Source organism: Lemur catta, chromosome 8, assembly GCF_020740605.2.
Source record: "Lemur catta isolate mLemCat1 chromosome 8, mLemCat1.pri, whole genome shotgun sequence".
Classification (NCBI taxonomy): Eukaryota; Metazoa; Chordata; class Mammalia; order Primates; family Lemuridae; genus Lemur; species Lemur catta.
The window spans coordinates 34,987,002-35,007,798 of NC_059135.1; the positions used below are offsets into that span (position 1 = coordinate 34,987,002).

General features: G+C 32.7%; 1 protein-coding gene across 1 annotated transcript in view; it reads left to right on the plus strand.

The window, feature by feature from the left end:
* Positions 1–20,727, plus strand: part of STK17B (serine/threonine kinase 17b) — a 29,718-nt gene extending 8,991 nt beyond the window's left edge. The window contains exons 3-8 of the mRNA XM_045558980.1: positions 3,095–3,307; positions 11,154–11,298; positions 13,281–13,407; positions 14,404–14,452; positions 15,612–15,791; positions 18,976–20,727. Of these exons, the coding sequence (XP_045414936.1) occupies positions 3,095–3,307; positions 11,154–11,298; positions 13,281–13,407; positions 14,404–14,452; positions 15,612–15,791; positions 18,976–19,258 (997 nt within the window). The 3' untranslated portion in view covers positions 19,259–20,727. The remainder of the gene's footprint in view (positions 1–3,094; positions 3,308–11,153; positions 11,299–13,280; positions 13,408–14,403; positions 14,453–15,611; positions 15,792–18,975) is intronic.
* Positions 20,728–20,797: the final 70 nt, after the last annotated feature.

A 20,797-nucleotide genomic window follows, 5' to 3' on the forward strand; every position in this document is an offset into this window, starting at 1 on the left:
CTTGATAAATTAGAAATTATGACTTTTCATCTGCCAAGAACTTACTGAAAGTTCTTTCAATATTACCAATTTTAATATCCTATACTTTTGTGAAATGGAAATTAGGATCACAATCTTGTTTCTCTTGAGGATTACACATTTTGAAGTTTATGAACCTATAATTCTAGCATGTTGTGAACTACAAAGTTACCTTTCTAAATCAACGATTTTTTATTAATTTTGAGGTGTTAATGTTTAAGAATTTATTTTCCTTTAGCAAACTTCAGGAAAATATGTAAAAGCTAACAGTTCATTTTTGACTATTCTACAAAAACTTGCATTGTTCCTGTTTTTTAAAATGTTGGGTATGTTTTTTCCACCCCTCCCCCAACTGAGGCAGAGTTTCATAGGACTTCTTGTGGTTAGAAGGGTGAGGCAGATTCAGAAATAAACGTCAGCTTCCTTTGTGGCTTACCCTCCCCACTCCTTTCACATTTTATTGTGTATTCTAGAATGCAGAAGGGTAACTCCTGGACCTTTTTGCTGCTAGGAAATCCAGTCAGCCTTGCCTATCTAGGGTATGACTTCATTGTTATTTTTAAGGGCTTTAAGTTTTCTTAAATGTTTCTATTAAATTTGGTACAGGAACATTACATATTGAAGATTATTTTTGATAGTTCTAAAGTACAACGAACATTTTAAAATGGAAAACAAATACTGTGTTTTTCCTAAGTCGTCTGATAATTATGGTAAAAATATTTACCTTATTTCACAGTATATGAATGAATATATATATAAATACATAAAAATTTTATTGGAATCTCAAATGTTAAAAAATACAAATGCTTTAAGTACAGGATGCAAAATAGCAAAGTACATAATTACGGCATTCATTCAACAGATATTTCAGTTCCTCTTAGGGTGTTAGTTAGCAAAGTGTAGATTTTATAATTACTGTAGTAGTTGGGACAGACATGGTCCCTGCCCTCCTATAGCTTTTAGTTGATGGTAAACATTGACAAACAATGATTACCAATGTCATTTGGTCACCTTTGCCCTGGATTAATGAATACTATACTTGTTTAAGAAAGCCTCCTGGTGATAACGTGAAACAATTAGATAAAAACTGTTATTATTTAATTTTGCTCTTTGTTTCTGAGAGAATTCTGGCTTATAGATATAATAAAATTATAGCAGAACCAAATTGTCACAATTGATAAACTATGTTTTTTTTCAGATGCACAATTTTCTTGGCTAACTAGTTTGTTTTCCTAAATTTTACAGGGTGAATTTCTTTGTAAAATCCAAAATTTCCTTTCTGTTTTAGGCAAATTTTTGCTTCTAAATCTTGGTAAGAATTGGCAGAAGTGAGTGAGTTGCACTTCTTTAAAAAAAAAAAACTATTTTAAAAGGAAGAATTGCTTTGTAGTGATTAGGACAGAAAGTTAGGAACTCACATTCTGCAGTTTAATTCTTGGCACGCCAATTCCATCTATGACCTTTCATGAGTTATTTAGTCTTACTGTGACTCAGTTTATCCAGTATAAAATTTATAAAACACCAGTGAGAAAATATTTTATACTTGAAATTAAACATTCTCAAATCTTAAAACTGCTTCCAAAGAATTAAGGTTTGTACACACAAATTTGTTTAGTTAATGTACAATATAGAAGAGTCAGATTATATCTGGGTTTCCAGTACTTTTTTATTGGCACCAATATTTAGGAAATTTGAGAAATAAGGTGTAGACCCTTCATCATCTTGGCCCTTGGGAATAACAAGTAAAAATATAGTCAAGCAATTTATTCACCCCTTCCCCACCCCACCCCCCGCCCCATACCTAAACAATCAAGTTTTGTTTTCCCTACTGAGAACCTAATGGGCTGTGTTAGAAGTATATTATGAGGGGAATTTGGGTGAGAGGAGTTGTGGAACAAAGGTTACTCTGTGAAGATCCTTGATTTATACCTAATTTGTTAGTACCAGAAACTAGAGAGTAATTTGAACCTTAGGATAGACGTCCTTAATTTTGGATCCCCTAGACTCAGGCTTAGAAGGTTTATGGTTAGGCTTTGAGATCTGGCATTATGTGTAACACATTTAAGGACACGTGTACATTTTTCTAGGTAGGCAGTCAATAGAATAGTTTTTATTTCTCAAAATAGTCTGACTCAGAATAGCTTTAGGCCTTTATAAAAGTAAATTTTGGGCAACTGTAGACTTAAAATACACACATTCCACTAGAAACCCTAATTTTTGATGTCTTGTAAAATTTTGGCTGAGGTGCTGAGTACTGCTATTGGAGAAAGCTAAAAATATATTTATTTCTAAAATGATAAATATGGCATTAAGGAGTATATTTATACATAGCTGTTGATGACCATTAATTTTCTTAGTTGATCATGTCTTTCAATGCTTTCCATAGGACACATTTACTTTAGGCATATTACAGACTTCATAGACTACTGAGTGTTTCTAAGTGGTATACTAGTAAAACAACTGACAAATTGTGATTAAAAAGTTTCAAAACTTGTTAAAATCATGTTGAGGGTCAAAATTTTTACACTAATAAAATTAAATGTCGAATACTCATTTTTGTATTCATGTTAGTTTCGAAGAAAAGCTATTTTGATTAGAGAGTTAATGTGATGCCCTATGAAAGGCACAGCTTTGGAAACAGACCTAAGTTTAAATCTTTTCCTTGACCAAGTTATACATCTTCTCTGTGGTCTGCAAAACAGGACAGCGTTTACTATGTAGGATTGTTGTGATACTTGAACAAAATAATTTATATCAAGAATATGGCATAGAGTTGGTATGTAAATGAGATTACTTCCCTGCAATGATACTGTATCATATTAATAGTAAAGAATAAATTTAATTCTTTCTTACTCTGTTATTACAGTTCACCATTTACATTTTTAAGTGATAGCACTGTAAACTTTATAAAAGTGTGTATGATATTTGATTCATTTTAGAGAATGAAGATGAATTCCTAATGGCATGAATATTTGAAAAAATTGACTTTAACTTGAATGTGTAACAGTACCTGTAGTATACCAATATTGTTCTCTATGGAAAAGTTAAAATTGATTGTCTTCAACTTTCCCCCCAGAGGAAAATTTGCTGTGGTTAGACAATGTATATCAAAATCTACTGGCCAAGAATATGCTGCAAAATTTCTCAAAAAGAGAAGAAGAGGACAGGATTGTCGAACAGAGATTTTACATGAGATTGCTGTGCTTGAATTGGCAAAGTCTTGTCCCCGAGTTATTAATCTTCATGAAGTCTATGAAAATACAAGTGAAATCATTTTGATATTGGAATAGTAAGTATACACTTTAATAAATTTAAGTAAATTTGTGATACCAATTTTAATTGGCATGATAAGGTGACTTGAAATGTCAAGAGTAAGAATGATAAAAGTATGACAAGAACTTATAAAGATTCCTGTTGACAAAATATAACAGGGACATAGTTTATATTGAAATATTTTTACAAGGCTAAATGTACATCCTCACACAAAAACTAATTAACAGCATAAAATAAACAAATGACAACACAATGTTTGGGGAATGTGGTGAAATAAATATACTTTTATTTTGTTAATGGCTAATTGAATTTTTCTGGAGAACAATCTGATGGGCAAATAGAAGTGAAATCATATATATATTTTGTCCATCTATTTGAAAAACACCTCTAAGAAAATAACCCAAGGAGAATAGAAATGTAAACTGCATAAATGTACGTGTGACGTGCAAAATTCTATGTATGGAATGTGCAAAACACTATGTTAGGAATTATAGCAATAAGAAAACATATCCTTTGCCACAAATCAGTGGAAAATTGAAAACACCCAAATATTCTACAACTCACCAGGTGGCAGAGGTAGAGGATGGTTAAGGTAACTGTGGTTTATTAACCAGTATATTGACACGTCACTCTTAAGTAGTGCTTCAGTTGCATGATTATCTGACACATTTATTACAAGTATGTAAAATGTGTGTTTGAACATTTGCAACAATCGGAAGAGATCAACTAAATTAATTTTTAGTATCCTTTAGGTTCTGATAGTTTTTAATAAAGTAAATCTATTTTATAGTACACTGAAGAGTTAAGTATTTATTTTAGTAAAAAATGTATTGATAACTATAGTAACTCATTTTAGCAGTTAACCCACTTCATTGCCTTTTTGAATTTAAAAGTATATTAGCCTTATATTAGTATTCAGTTATTTTAAGGATGAAGAGGTTTGTTTATATATTTATAAAAACAAAAATCAATGTTTTTGTGCCAGGAAATAGATTGCCTGGAATTAACTTGTAAATAAAAGTGCTGATTTTGTAAAATGTTAAACTGACAAGTAGTTTAAAAGTGAATAGTGTTCAAATATCCCAGAACACCAAGATATCATATTAAGGCATATTTAACAGCACCTTCAAAATAAATTAGAATTGTAAAAAAGGCTAGGATACTACCAATATAATTTCATTTTTCATACATTTTGTGATTATTTTTGTCAGAAGATTCTTCAGCTGACTTTTAAAAAATTATTTACTTGCATGACATCTGCATGTTTGAAGTATGTGAAAAGTAGCTAACATTTTTCAAAAACAGTAATGGAATACTAGGTTTAGACGGTGAATATACATAAGAACATTGACTACTTTCATAATATATTTTGGGGTTTTTTCCTAAACAGCAACAAAATACATCAGATAGTTTTGAGACATTTTATGGATGGACCTTGTTCATACACTGAAAAGTTGGCCAGGTACCCTACCCAGTAAACTGGCACAACTGTTGCTGATCTCTGTACGTCTCACTGAAATGTAGCAAGCACTCAGCAAATATTTGTGTAGATTAATATAGTTCTTACCAGAGCAGCTAAGACCTACTAAAATTTATTGCTTGGACTTTGACTTATTTACTTGCCTGCCACTTTTGGGATGGCATTGTCGCGTTCCATAGTCTCAGATGAAGGTAAAAATTTGGTCAGACAGGTTTAGTTGTTTTAATAAGGTGGCATAATTTTATATGGTGAAAATAAAATGGTGGAATCTTTAATAACTGTTAGTAATTCAATTCCTTCCTCAAACCATCCTACATATTCATTTTTTCTTCTCTACCTTTTTTATTTTACAAAATTTCAAATCTACAGAAAGATTGAAACAATAATACTATTAGCACCCTTATACTCTTCACTTTGTCACATTTACTGAAGTATTTGAAATTTATAGATACCATGATGCTTCTCCTTTCCATGCTAAAGTATTCCAAAGAATAAGGACATTCTTCTATATAGCCAACACCAGCATCAAACCTTAGAAAAGTTAACATTAATTCAATACTGTAATATCATCTAATATATAGCCCATATTTAAATTTCTATGATTGTACCAAAAATGTCCTATAGACCTATATTTTATAATGCAAAATCCAATCAAAATTCACATATATATTTGGTTGTTAAACCTCTTTAGTCATTTTGGATTATTTTTAATAACATTGACATTTTTTGGGAAATCTATACCAGGTGTCACATGAAATATCCTACATTTTGAATTCATCTGATTGTTTCTGCATGATTAGATTTAGGTTAAACATTTTTGGTAGGAGGACAGTGAGGGTGATGATGTTTATTTATTGTATCACATCAGGTAGCAATAACATCAGCAATAACCAACATTATTGGTTTTGTTAAATTTGGACATAGTTAAGATTTAGTTTCCCAGCTCTCCCCATTGTAAAGGAATATTTTCCCTTTGTAATCATAAATAATCTGTGTCGTGATTATTAATCTTTGTGTTTTCTTTTTTAACAACTTTTGATCCAGTGATTTCAGTAACCATTGCTATACTTGCTTGAATTTGTTATTATAATGGATGTCAGAAAATGGTGATTTCTAATTCTATTATTGCTTCTAAATTTATTAAGCCAGATTCTCCTATAAAGAAGTGCTTCCTTCCCTTCCCCTCTTTTGATATCACTATTCATGGTTTTGTTAATTAAACTAACAAATAATGTTAATTTAAAATAACCCATTATGTTTTAATTAGTGGGTTATAATCAGTTTCTGCCACTATTTTTTTCATGCTCAAATTGTCCCAAATTTATCAGTGGTACCCTTTGAAGCTATTTCCTATGTCCTTTTGATATGATCTCATTAGTGTTTTGAGAACTTTCCTGCTTTATGCACACCAAGATTTCCAGGTTCATCTTGTATCTTCCTGGCCCAGACCTGTAATCAGCCATCTCTTTAGGAAGTTCTGGTTCTTTTTAGTGGGGAATGGGATTTAGAAACCAAGACACAGGTGTTGGACATGCTTATTTTTAATGGGGTATCATTACTTCTAGGCCTTTTCTAAAGATAGTGTTAGGAAATCATGAATTTATTCTCATTGCTCCAATTCAAGTCCATGACTTCAAGATTCTTCATTTCATATTCTATATTTGTATCTCCCTTCTCTAACAGTGAAAACCCTGGTCCTCAACAATACTTACTCATTTGCTTTCTCAAACAATGCATACAAACTAGTTTTAGTATAACAATACTAATACCACTACCTGTGGCAGACAACTTAGTAAAGTTCAACGTTTGTTTTGCTATTATTTTTGTACTCAGAATGTAGCCCATTAAGGGTATGTAGTCGGAGTTATATAGTTAGATGCATTTGTTTATGTTTATATTTAATGTTAGGAATTGATTTTTTTTAATCCTTTTTATTATTTTGAAATTGTAAAAAAAGATTTGCATGATTCAAAACTCAAAGGTATATAAAAATGTATACACTATACTACAAAATCTTGCTCTCATTCCTATTTTTTTTCTACTATGTTTCCACTAACATTTATAGGTAACCATATTTATTCATTTCTGGCTCATTTTGATCACTAGAAATAAATACTTATTTTAAAAATCTTTACCATGACTTTTCAAAGCTATATGACTAGATTTGTATTTTACGGATAATTTAGATATTATTTTGTTTTACTGAAAACTTTGGCTCTCTGGTACCCATGGAAATTCATCACTTTGGATAGGAAAATATTCTGATTTCAATCTTTTATATTAATTTTATTTTTATTATGTTATGGGAGTCTTTCTAAAAGATAATTTCTACTTCCTTACTAATTTTTAAACTGTGCTTCAGAAAGCTGTAAAAGACAGATGTAGATCTAGATAATATACAGCATGTAGGTTTACATGACAGGATAACCCATACAGTCACACAAAACACACGTACAAATGCATAAACAAATGAATGCAAACACTCCAACAAATTTATGTTGGTTGGTATCCTAGAAGCGGGCAAACTCTTCTTATGGAAAAAAAAAGAGTAGAGCCTGAATGTATCTTCCAGAGCAATGATAAAGATATAGGTGGCTTTTTTGACTGTAGAGATATTTTTTCTTTTTTGTAGTCACTGCTCTGGGTGGCTTTTTAAACAAAGGTTCTGCTTGTCTGCTACTCACTGCCTCTGTTTCTGTTTCCAATTTCTGCTAACTTCTGCAATCTGCTTCTTATGTATCTATCATTTTCCTCCTCTTAAGTGTTCCTAATTTTCTGTTTTCCATAGCTCCACCTATTTCCTCTTTTGTATGAAAAATGGCAGTCCTTACCATTGGTTAGCTTGTCAAACTAAAAGGAAGAAACAATGCGATTGGTTGACAGGCATAGCAGTTTGTTTGATCTTGTTATTAAAACAAGCAAAAAACACTAAGGATAATTTTTTTGGTTATAAAAGTAATACCTACTCATTCTGTTAAATTTAGATGATATAAAAAATAGAAATCACATGTAAACTATGGTTACTTTAAGGTATATGTATATTCCTGTGTTTTAAAATTATTATTTTTTGGTCTATGCATATGTGCTTTTAGAAACAAAATTGTGATTTACTGGACATACTCTATGCAACCTTCTGTCTTCTCTTAAGAATACATAGTGTGCATTTTTATATGTACAATATGGTGTTTCTAAAAATGAGTTGTAACTTAGCTAAGACTTTAAAAATTTCCTTTTAAATCAGAGTTTAACAAGAAGCCCCAAAATTCAGAAAGGTGAGATTTTGGCCAGATTTACAGTGAATATTTGTTGGCTCATTATAATAATAGCTAATATTCATTGAATATTTACCATGTGTCAGACACTGTGATAAAGATTTATTGAGATGATCTGTTTTGATCCTTATAACATCTATTGTGCTCAGTACTTTATCTTATTTAATTCTTATACCAATGAATTAGGAGCTATTATTATTCACATATTATAGTAGAAGAAACAGAAGCACATTTATCCAGGTTTACATAGCCAGTTAGTGACAGCTAGAATGAAACCCAGGCAGTCTTGATTTTAGTTAGGAACCCCTATACTCACCCTGCTGTCCTGTCTCTTATTTCCCAGATACCGAGAAGTACTTTCCACACTTTCTCACTTTGTTTCCTTGTATTTTGTTTTGAATTTTAGAATTGGTGGTGTGTTCTGGTTATTAACTTAACTTTAGTGAATGTAATATAAAATATTGGGACATAAATCATCAGAAAGCATTCAAAAATGAGGTTTTTTGTTTTGTTTTTTTGCTTTGTTTGTTTTTTTTTTTTTTTTTTTTTGAGGAAGAGTCTCACTGTGTTGTCCTGGGTAGAGTGCAGTGGTGTCATAATAGCTCACTGCAACTTCAGACTCTCGGGCTGAACCAGTCCTCCTGGGACTATAGGTGCATGCCGCCATGACGCCTGGGTAATTTTTCTATTTTTTTTTTTTTAAGTACAGATGGGTTCTTACTTTTGTTCAGGTTGGTGTTGAACTCCTGAGCTCAAGCAGTCCTACTGCCTCAGCTCCCAGAGTGCTAGGATTACAGGCGTGAGCCACTGCGCCCAGACTAAAAATGAGTTTCTTACCTAAATTTATGTTGCTGGTATATATGAAGAATTCAGATCTTTCTATTTTTTTTTTACATCTTAATAGTGGATATAAATATGTAAATCCTTATTTTACACAGTTTTTTTGTAATTTTAAATTGTTTGGTCTGATTTTTTATAAGATAGTACTGGATTATCAGTATTCATATCTTGTAAATTGCCTAACAGAGAACTTATTCTAGGAGAATCTAGTGTCATCTCTTCATTTTCTTATTTGCTTATGATTGCAAATAGTATATTGGTATTATTACTTAATATAATATTATTAAGTAATAATATCCTGAGTGTCTTTTCAGAAATATGTTTAGATCACTTTCTGTTTTGAGAGGATTTGTTTAGTTAAAACTAAATAACGTAACCAGAAAGGGAAGGAGTGAGAATGTCACCGTCAGCCTGTGCCGTGGTTCCCACTCTGCTCTCAGGAGACCTTGAGAAAGGGTGTGACAAGTGAATGCTGACATGCAGACCATTAGCGACCACTGGACAGTTTGTATATTAACTCTTCATGAAGATTAATTTATTTCTTTTTTAGATTAAAACAATAATGTTAATTTCTAAAATTGTCTTCCTATACCTTAGTTTGGAGTTCACTACTATAAATTTAATAGCAACTAAACTTTTCAATACTCGAATTGTCTTTACCATGATTCCTTGAAGCAGATATTAAAGTTAATTTTTCATGAATTTACGGGGAGTTTTGGTGGATGGAGTAGGATTGAAGTGACATATATGTGACTGAGGCTTGCACATGTATTCCTTACCAGCGGTCCAACAAGAGTTTTTCCTGCAGTGTCATAAACAAAGTATAAAAGTAGCAAATCCCCGTGGCTTCTGTCTGGCCCACTGTGTACAGATGGCTTGATTGCAAGTTACATCTGCAGTGTGGAGTGTCAGTCCTTGTGACTTTCAACTTGGGACTCAAATTTGAGACTACCATTAGTTTTTCTTCTCATAGCTTTTAATACTTATGACATATTTCTTCCTCTTGGCAGTCACTGAGACTTCTGAATCCCATTTTCCACACCTCTGAAGAGTAACTACCTATTCCATCATTTATTCATTCAACAAACACATACTGAATACCTACTACAGTACATGCCAGACATTGTTCTTGATTTTGTGGATATAGCAGTGAACCAAAGAAATACAAATACAGTAATAGTATTTTCTAGTATGAATGAATGCCTATTTTATCACATAGAATATACTTTAACTGAGTATTCCCGAACATACCTTATAAATTTATGAATAACTACCTAGTTTTTGTGTATGATGTTCTGACTGACCAGTTTTATCTTACTTAGATTAAATCCTCAAAAAAAACTATTGATTTTAGTGATTTCTCTGTTTTTCAGATGGGGAAGCCCAAATAAGTGACTGACCTTAAGTTATATTGCTGGTAAATAGCAGATTTAGGATTTAAATTAAAATCATTTGATCCTTTTTATATTAGCCTCATAGAGAGTGGAGTTGAGATGACTCAACTATCTCAAATTTTCCCCACAATTTATAAATAAACCTAATACTACCTTCCAGAAAAGTAGTATTATATATATATACTCTATTATAATGCCCTTTTTAGTATTAATTTAGATTTCAATTCTTTAAAATATTTTATATATAATACTTTAAATATATAAAATATTATATACTTATATATATTTGAGTTCTTTTAACACATACTCACACACACATTTGGGTTCTGGCCCCAAGTATTCTACATGAAGCTACAGTACAGGATATGGGCCAGGAGTGTTGGTTCTTACTCATATTATGCAGATTCATATTCTGCCCCCTGTTTACTACGTGACTTTTTGCAAGTTGCTTAACCTAATTGTGCTTGTTTCTTCATCTGTAAAGTGGGAGTAATAACCACCTACCCTGTTCTGTCAGGATCAAAATAGATGATATTTATATATATATAGGCATAGAGCAGAGCTCCAAGCATTAGCTATTATTTTTGTTATTTTTATTGCAGTTAGGGCAGCCTACAACATTATTGGATCATGAAGCAATTCTATTTTATTTATTAAATATGCAAGTATTAGTACCCAGAATTTGAAATACTCTTATCATTTATTTTCTTCTTTAAATACTCTTCCCTCCCTGCCCTGTCTTTAAGTGTGTATGTGTATGTGTGTGCACGTGTATCGATGCTATGTGTCTTTTACTTAACAGGTATACAGTATTTAAAAGTTTTCATTTTTAGGTGAATTATTTTTCAAGCTTCTGTTCTTTGAATTTTATTTTAGTGCTGCAGGTGGAGAAATTTTCAACCTGTGTTTACCTGAATTGGCTGAAATGCTTTCTGAAAACGATGTTATCAGACTTATTAAACAAATACTTGAAGGAGTTTATTATCTACATCAGAATAACATTGTCCACCTTGATTTAAAGGTAACGTGCCATGTGATTTAAATTGACATAACATCTGTGTTCTTTCTCTGCTCTTGGAATGCACAACTGCAACTGGTATTGACAAGAAACAACTGCACTGGCTATGCTTTTGCTTACCTATTTGCTACATGGCTTTCATTTTGTGTTGGCAGACAGGAGAAGGCTACATGTATGAACAGCTCACATTAATTGCTGGGCTTTTAAAATTCATCATTCCGTATGTCCTAATCCTATAATCATTCCACTCCATCCCACTGTTACAGCCACATTCTGGACCTTCTTATTTTATAAAGCTATCTACCTCTGAAATACTCAGTTATAATCTCCATTACTGAAGATCAGCTCACACTAATCCTCATTCCTTTGCTCCCGTTATCCTCATTCATCTTTGTCTTGAAGCTTTCAGTCTTTTGCCTCCTTCCAGACCATTCAGGCTCCCTACCCAATTCCTGAAACCTCAGCCTCTCATATTATCACCTTTTCTCCTTATCCTTCCTTCACAGCCACCCCAAGGACCATAAAATTTAAATCAATGTGTCTCTTATTTTTTAAACATTGGACTCTTCTCTTTCTATGCAGTCTCCTCCCTGAATGATCCTTTGGCTTCCACTACCATTGTCATCATAATAATAAATCCAAAATCTCTACCTATAGTCCAGGCCTCTCTCCTATTAATAATTTCCAAATCCTCTTACCCTTTTTACAAAAGAAAAAAAAAAATCTGTACTTCTGTACTGGGCCCTGCTATGGGAAGCAGTATTTACCACCTAACATTTCTACCATCTCCCCTACTGACAAGATATGGGAAAAGAAACAACAAAGTAAATGCCAAGAAAAATCATGCTCCTACCGGGTTCCTTGGGTCTTTTTCCTGCTAAAGACAAGCCAAATGCATTACATAGCATAACACAGCAATTGAAATCAGGATGGTATATAAACCAGGCTTTTTTCTCTTACCTTTTCTTCTGTAGTGGTCTCTGTGCTTTAAAAATAAACAAGCGTAAGATTTTCCCAAAGTAAAGAGACCATTACAGGCCAGTTGTGGTGGCTCACACCTGCAGTCCTAGCACTCTAGGAGGCTCAGGAATTCAAGACCAGCCTGAGCAAGAGTGAGACCCCGCTCTATTTTCGATTTCTATAAAATAGAAAAAATTAGCTGGGCATGGTGGCACACGTCCGTAGTTCCAGCTGCTCGGGAGGCTGAGGCAGGAGGATCGCTTGAGCCCAGGAGTTTGAGGTTGCTGTGAGCTCCGATGACATACCACTGTACCCTAGCAGGGGCAACAGAGCAAGACTGTCTCAGAAAATAAACAAACATAAAAAAGAGACTATTATGATTCTTTGCACAGACTTTAGGAGCAGGACCTTGGCAGGTGTATGGGTTATGGCAGCAGCACAGAACTTCATAATGGGCCTTAGGACTGCAATAGTAAAGCATAGTCGCATGGTTCTAGGAGACAGTGGATGAGGTGTACCATGCATCTTACTGTCTAAGCTAAAACCTGGGAACAGTCACACCCAGAACCATCACACTGTACTGAACCATTTTCTGTTTCTGGAAACATATGCATGTTCATTCCTTCATGCCTTCTTTTGTGCTATTTCTCAGAGTACGTTTCTAACCAGCATACTCCTACTTATCCTTTAAGACTCAGCTAAGACATCATCTCTACGGAAAAGCCTTTTGAATTTCTTATGGGTAGAATTAGGTAGTCTTGTCTTTATTATTGAGTAATCTATATCTCATAATCTATGTATCTATCTGACTTCTTTTTTCTCCAAACCTAGACCACTTTTTGAGTGTGTTTTTTGGCTTTTTGCATCACTGAATGATAGCTCCTTGTAAATAGTAAATCAGTAGATGTTTGATGAATGACTCAATGAAATGTGTAACAGCTAAGCAATATAATTTTCCTCCATTTTGAGACTAGTGTCCTTTTATTTGTGTATTACTTATCACTTTTTTGTTGTGCTTTATTCAGCCACAGAATATATTATTGAGCAGCATATGCCCTCTTGGGGACGTAAAAATTGTAGATTTTGGAATGTCTCGAAAAGTAGGGAATGCATGTGAACTTCGGGAAATCATGGGAACACCAGAATACTTAGGTAAGAATTTCCATCTATTTTCTATACCATTTTGAAATTTATTAAGTAAATGATACCTCTAAAAAACTATATATCTTAGAGCATGTAATTCCAGGATTAAATTAGTTCAAGTATTTTAATGCATTGAAACTTGGTTATGACACATTTAAGTGAACTGTAGTGAATGTAGCAGTATTGAAACATTTACAGCAATTCACAGGACATTGAATGTGTAAGTGTAGAAGTTTAATGTTTGTGTGTAAAGGCTTTGTAGATAAGGAAAAAAGAAATGGGTAAGAGGGAAGTTAGAGAACAGGAGAAAAATGGAAACAATTTTTCTTTGGAGAAATTATGAAGCCATATTGTGAAACAAGAATGCTGTTTTTCAATCATAAATCTTAGTTTAGACTGTCTAATTTGAAATATATGGTAATGTTTGGAAAGTACAGAGAATTATTTTGTACCCTTTTTTGACAAGGGGGAAGAGATAGCAGAAAATTAATTTCTTAGGAAATTAGGTTTTTGATAGCTTCAGAGGAATATTTAATCTACTTAGAATCTAACACTTCCAAGAATCATAATTTGTTCATAATTTCATTGCAAGTGCACAGGATCCTATTTACCCCCCAAAAAAACAAATCAGTCTAATAAAATAATGCAAATTAATTCTTAACAGTAATTTAAACTAAAATTTTTAAAAGAGTTTAGCTTCTAACATTTTACTTCTTTAGAAAATTTTTTCTGAGATTATTCTTAATGAGTTGGGTTTTAAAAATCTACATAGCTACCAGTTACTCCAAGAATTATCTGTGTTTTTGAGACATCTGATCATATAATTTGCTCAATGTTAGTGATGTTTAAGTGTCTAATCACAGGATAATTAATACTGTGCTCAGTTTCTGTTGATCTTACATCATTAGGCTTTCCAAAATTATATCCAGTTGTAATTTAATATAAAGTAATTTTCATGTTTTGAAATTTGTCAGTACTGAATTTGAATTTTATTTTCTCCTTCAGCTCCAGAAATCCTGAACTATGATCCCATTACCACAGCAACAGATATGTGGTAAGATTTTGTTAGTTACCTATAAATGTCTTTATCAAAAGTTGGGTAATATATATTCTGGAGTTCTTTGATTCCAACTGTAAATAATAAGTTTTTATTCAAAAGATTTTGAGTATCATTATTATGTTACAGGAAAATACTTACCTGTCCATTCTTTTTAAGTAACACTTAGGTTCTGAGCCAAAGGTGCAGAAATAAATATGAATATCTCTTTCTGTGATGAAAACTCAGTTGAGTAAGAGACCAAAATAATTGCAGTACAGTGCTACATATTCTGTAGTAAAGGTGAAATGCTTAATAAGCACGAAAGAAGCAACAGATAGTGCATTGCCAGGTTCCACCTCACAATGGGAGACATCTGATATAGGTGTAGAAGAACTAAGCAAAAAAATGAGGTCAAGTCCACCCAAGAGTTTAGTTTTATGAGGTTACATCTCTAGAGAATTGTGAGTTTTGTGGCTAGCACAGAGAGAATATGATAGGGAGTAGGACCAGAACAGATACTGGAGCTTCAGTTGGGACCACAGAGGGAACTGACTGCATGGGCTAAGTGGAAGAGTTTAGGCCTACTCTCTGTGTTCCGTGGAACTAACTGCTTATGGGTTTGCCCAGGAAAAAAGATTCTATGGCAAAGTAAGTTTGCAAAACATATACCATGTTGTCTTTTTCTGGCTTTTGGGTGTCAAACTTGTCATTAACATATTTACAAATTTGAAAAATTTTGCAGCAAAAAAACTTGCTTGCCCAACTTTGTGCTTTGCCAAACTTGCAACCCCTATTTGCACAGAACCCGTCACAGATCATTACAATGTCATTGAACACTATTGAGGAAATGCTGCAGCAGCTTTGTATACTTGGCAAAAGGTGTCTATGTGAAGGGGAGACTGCACATATAATGATATGCATTAAATACATTGTATTAATGTTACATGTTGCGCACATTCATTCCCTTGTATTCTCTTTCTGTGAGGCAAACTTTGAGATAACACAATTATTTTAGTTTTAATAACATTATAGGAACTTTGAAAAGCAGTTTAAGTGTTTAAGTCTGTAGTTGAACTGTACCAGTTTTGAGGACAGGGATATGTAGAGTCAACTCTTTATATTTAAAATTAATACACATTTTAAGTTCCTCTCTTCTCCCTTATTTGTTTTTCAGGAATATTGGTATAATAGCGTATATGTTGTTAACTCATACATCACCATTTGTGGGAGAAGATAATCAAGAAACATACCTCAATATTTCTCAAGTTAATGTAGACTATTCAGAAGAAACTTTTTCATCAGTTTCACAGCTGGCCACAGACTTTATCCAGAGTCTTTTAGTAAAAAATCCAGAGTAAGTAATAACTTGGTTTGTTTAAATACTATTACAAAGTAAATAATATTTGTCTATTAAGAAAGCTATGTCTAATATAGTGTAAAATTATTAGAAGTATGTTCCTTTCAGGTAAATTAGGGAGAGAGGTGGTATGAAAGATCATTAACAACTACATAACTTCAAATATAAAATATACAACAGGAGATTTTGGAGTGAAGAAAAGATTTGGGTTATTTCTCTCTCAACCCACTGCTAATCCCTGAAATTCTCTAAAATAATTAGAAATAGAAAGTTTGCAGTACACATGGCTGATTATGAGACAGATTTTATTATAAATGTAGTTAAATAATTACAGTCATGTAACATGTACCAATTATAGATTGTCAGATTTGAAGGATTGAATGCCCTTTGACAGCCTCCTAAGAGAGGGAGTTGAAACCATGGTTTAGGACTCTTACTCATTGTCAATTTCAAGACAAGAAAAGGAAAAGCTCACCTTTTCTTTACCAAAGATCAGTACTATTTACTTTAAAATGGCCTGGCTACACGTAATGTAGAAGCAATGATATAGTCCCTTGGGCTGCAGTCCTGACTTTCTTACTTTTTCTGTCTTTTATCTCTTGCTTTATCTCCTACAGGACTCAGTTTTATTATCTGTTTGAAAAAAAAAACTCATAGGTTTCTTAACTATTTTATTGGCTTATTACAAGTCCAAACAAACTCTCACTGGCTGTATTTTGGACATGAATGGTTATTTAATAGAAATAATAATAATTCTGTAGTTGTTTCTGTTTATAAGCAATTTTTATTTTCTTAAAATTTTTTTTACCTAGATTCTAAAATTTCTATAATGAACATGTTATTTTTTTTCATCATAAAAAAACTAAACATAAAAACAAGACTACAGAAACATATCCAAATGATAATGGCGATTGGTTAAATTTGGAGTTTTGAATATAGGTAGGTGTTTCCCCTCCTTTTGAAAAATTGTGATTTTTTTTTTTTTTTTTTTTTTTTGATACAGAGTCTCACTCTGTTGTCCCAGCTGGAGAGCAGTGGCGTCATCATAGCTCACTGCAAGCTCAAACTCCTGGGCTCAAGCTATCCTCCTTCCTCAGCCTCCTGAGTAGCTAGGACTACAGGGACACGCCCAGCTAATTTTTCTATTTTTAGTAGAGACAGGTCTCGCTCTTGCTCAGGCTGGTATTAAACTACTGACCTCAAGTGATCCTCCCGCCTCAGCCTCCCAGAGGGTTAGGATTACAGGCGTGAGCCACTGCACCCAGCCAAATTGTGATATTTGACCATATAACTTTCATAATAGAAAATAAAATTAAAAAGCTCAAAGTATTGGGTAAACATTGACAACTAGCCTTTGTTTTCAAGATTTAGCAGTTATTGCTAAGAATACAAAAGAATAATAGAGAATATAAATTAGATATATTTCTTTCCAAAGGGTTTGTAAATCCAAAAGATTTTATGATTTTACTTATTTGTAAAATAAAAATTTTACTTATTGTATCTGTTAGGCTAACATATGTTAGTCAAGTTTTTTGACTATATTCTCATCTATAAGCTCGATGAAAAATTGAATCTTCAGCATGTCAGAATTAAAGAAATTCTAGGTACTTTGCTTTTGTAATTTTCAGCAATCATGAATAAGAAACACTTTTTTATGTATAAAATGAATTCACATGTGAGCAGGCATCAGACATGGAGGTGATGAGGAAATGCAAAGTCTAAACTTTCTTTGATTTCTTTCATTTCTTATTCTGTGTCTTCAGATATAGTTGAAGCAACCAATATTATAACATTTACTTACTAGCTGTATTTATAGCATATTTTTCACTTGAACTGGTCAGTTTTTTTATTTTTACTTTTTTAAAAATTTCTTTATTTCAAAATATTAAAGGGATACAAATGTTTTTGTTATATGGATCACTTTTGTAATGCTTGAGTCATGGCTATAAATGTGTCCATCAGTTTTGTTTCTTAAGAAAAAAAACCTGTCATTTACCTAGAAAGAAAGGCAAATATTTCTTTCTGCAGTGAAGGAAATCTCAAAATTAAGTGCAGTTTCCGTTGTCTTCTAGTCAGGGGCAGACTAGAATCAAGACTTCTGACTAGAGAAACTAGTGTTGTGTCCACTAAAAATTCTTTCCATGTAAGTTATGTTTCCTAGAAAAGGTTTATTGGAAAAAATAAAGCTATTTTTATCCTGCTTCTTATACAAATATAAATTTATGATGGAATAAAGATTTAAGCTAAAAAAATAAAACCGTGAAAGTGTTATGAGAAAACTTGTATTATTTTTTCATAATCTTATATTCGTAGGTTTGAGTATTAGAAGTCATTTGGAAGGCAGTTAACCACAATCTTTTAAAATATAAAGACTCAGTAACATTACTAGTAATTTATCCTATGGAAATAATCAGAAAAGTTCCAAAAAAAAAAAACATTTTCTCAATGTTCATTGCTACATTATTTGTAATACCAAAATGCTGGAAACATCATTGGGGATCTAGTTAAATAAATATGGCATATCCATATGGAAGAGTACTCAGTAATACAGCTGTTAATGTGTTAACTCTGTACTGATGAAGAAAGATGCTTGAAATGCATTGTTGAGTGGGTGGAGAAAGCAAATTGTAGAAATACATGGAGTATGTGAAGCTCTGTGTATGTGTACGTGTGTGTGTGTGTGTGTGCACACATACGTAGAGAAAATATCTGGAGGGAGGTGGGACTGGGGAATGAGAAAACAGAGAAAATAATTTTACTTTTTACCTTCATGGGAGATGACATGGTGTAATGTTTAAAAGCACAGACTATAGAGTCAAGGTCCCACTTGGACCGTACCATTTATAAGTTAGGAGATTTGGGGCAAAATTCAAGCCTCTTGGTATCCTACGTTTCCCATATCTTTTAAATGAGGAGAATAATAGTATCCATTTCCTAGATTTCTTGTGATTATTGGATAATATATTTGAAGCATAGAGAAGAGTTCCTGGTGTATAACTAAGCATTCCATTAAAAAATGTTAGCTACTATTATCATTATTATTCTCTTCTGTTCTAATTATAAATTATGAATATATGTTCTTTTCATAATAATTAAAAAATATGTCTGTAGTCTATCAAACTGAAGACATTTTCAACTTGATTTTTAGTTCTCAATTTTCCTTTGGTGCTTTCTTTCAAAGGAAAAGGCCAACAGCAGAGATCTGCCTTTCTCATTCTTGGCTACAGCAGTGGGACTTTGGAAACTTGTTTCACCCTGAAGAAACTTCCAGTTCCTCTCAAATTCATGATCATACAGTAAGGTCCTCTGAAGACAAGACTTCCAAATCCTCTTGTAATGGAACCTGTGGTGATCGAGAAGACAAAGAGAATATCCCAGAGGATAGCAGCGTGGTTTCCAAAAGATTTCGCTTCGATGACTCATTGCCCAATCCCCATGAACTTGTTTCAGATTTGCTCTGTTAGCACTTTTTTCTTTGACTCATTTGGACTGAATTTGAAATTTTATATCCACTCCAGTGTGAGATTGTGGTTTGTAGCTTCATATATGACATGTTTATATTATAAATGCACTTTTGCATAGAAGACGTTAGGGAAGTGTTTTAATGCCAAATTATTTAGTAGCCAGTATAATATAATTTCCTATCCTGAGAAAGGTCTGCAGAGAAGAAAATATTTAAACATATGACAAAACATAAAATACTACATGTGAGTTCACATGTTAATGAAAGAATTCAAGTTCAAGTGAACTTACCCAAAATGTTTTACGTATCAGGAAAAAAAGTGGTTTGGGTTATAGTATAGTTGGTATAAACTGAACAAAATGAAGATATTGGAATTTAATAGGTTCTCTAAGATAAGTCCTATACCATACCTTGGTTGACATAATTTATTATATTTAGTAAAACAGTATCAAGTTTAAGCCAAATTATATACTACTTTATAGATGCTCAAGAGATGTTTTACAATTGAAAATGTTTTTCAATTACAGATATTTCAAAACAGCATAAGATTTCCATTATATATGATCTGTCATATGAAGAGGCCTTTAACCAGAGCAAAGAGGGAGTTAGAAACCTGATCAGGGATACTCTTTACAATTTGAAGCATAGAAAAGAGTAGCATGGCTTCATTTTTTAACTTAAATGCCTTTTGCCCACTCTCAACATACGTCAGATCTAGCAAGATCTGAAAGAGATGAAGAATAGATGCTATAGAAGTGTAGAGATTTTTCATCCTCTGGAATTTCTAAAATAGAAGGTACTTAGGTAAAATTGAATGTGTTCTAGTTTTAGTCAGTCAAACATATTTGTTAATTGAATATAAAAGAAAATGTTGACAGACTCAGGCAGCTTACTAAATTTTAGATGTCTTTTACATCTTAGAATACAAACCAGTCTTTCAGAGTTCTAAAAGTGTGCATTAAAAAAATCACAGCCCCAATAGGACTAATAATACAATGCCAGAATTAGCAGTAGCAAGGTTGATGTGATCATAAAACATGATGACATCAAGTCCTTCTAAAGTTCTTGGGTAAAATTCCTAGTGAGTGAGGGGCTCAGCATAAGGCCATCTGCAGAGTGGCCTCTCAGTGTGGTCCTTTGCTGGGATGAATGCAAGTAAGAGTCTAGGGAGAGCAGAATATTTGATCAGTGGCCAGTGACTATGTTTACTCCTAATGGGGTGGGAAGATTTACTCTTTTTGGGGTAATCTTTGATGAGTTTTCACCTGGTAATCATTAAAAAGTCTGTTATATTATCATGTTAAGATAACTGTGATGTTATGACCATATTACGGTATCAAAAGAAACTATCTTTGACAAAAAACAACAACCTGATGTTTCCCCTTTGAATTGTACAGTGCTTTGAAACCTTTAACTTCTCAAAATTTTCGTGACTCCAAATTCGTTAATAATAAAACTATTTTTAATGATTATCAGGTCACTTTATTTGACTAGTGAATTCCTTTAACATCTTCAACATTTTTTAATGAAAAGTTATTTC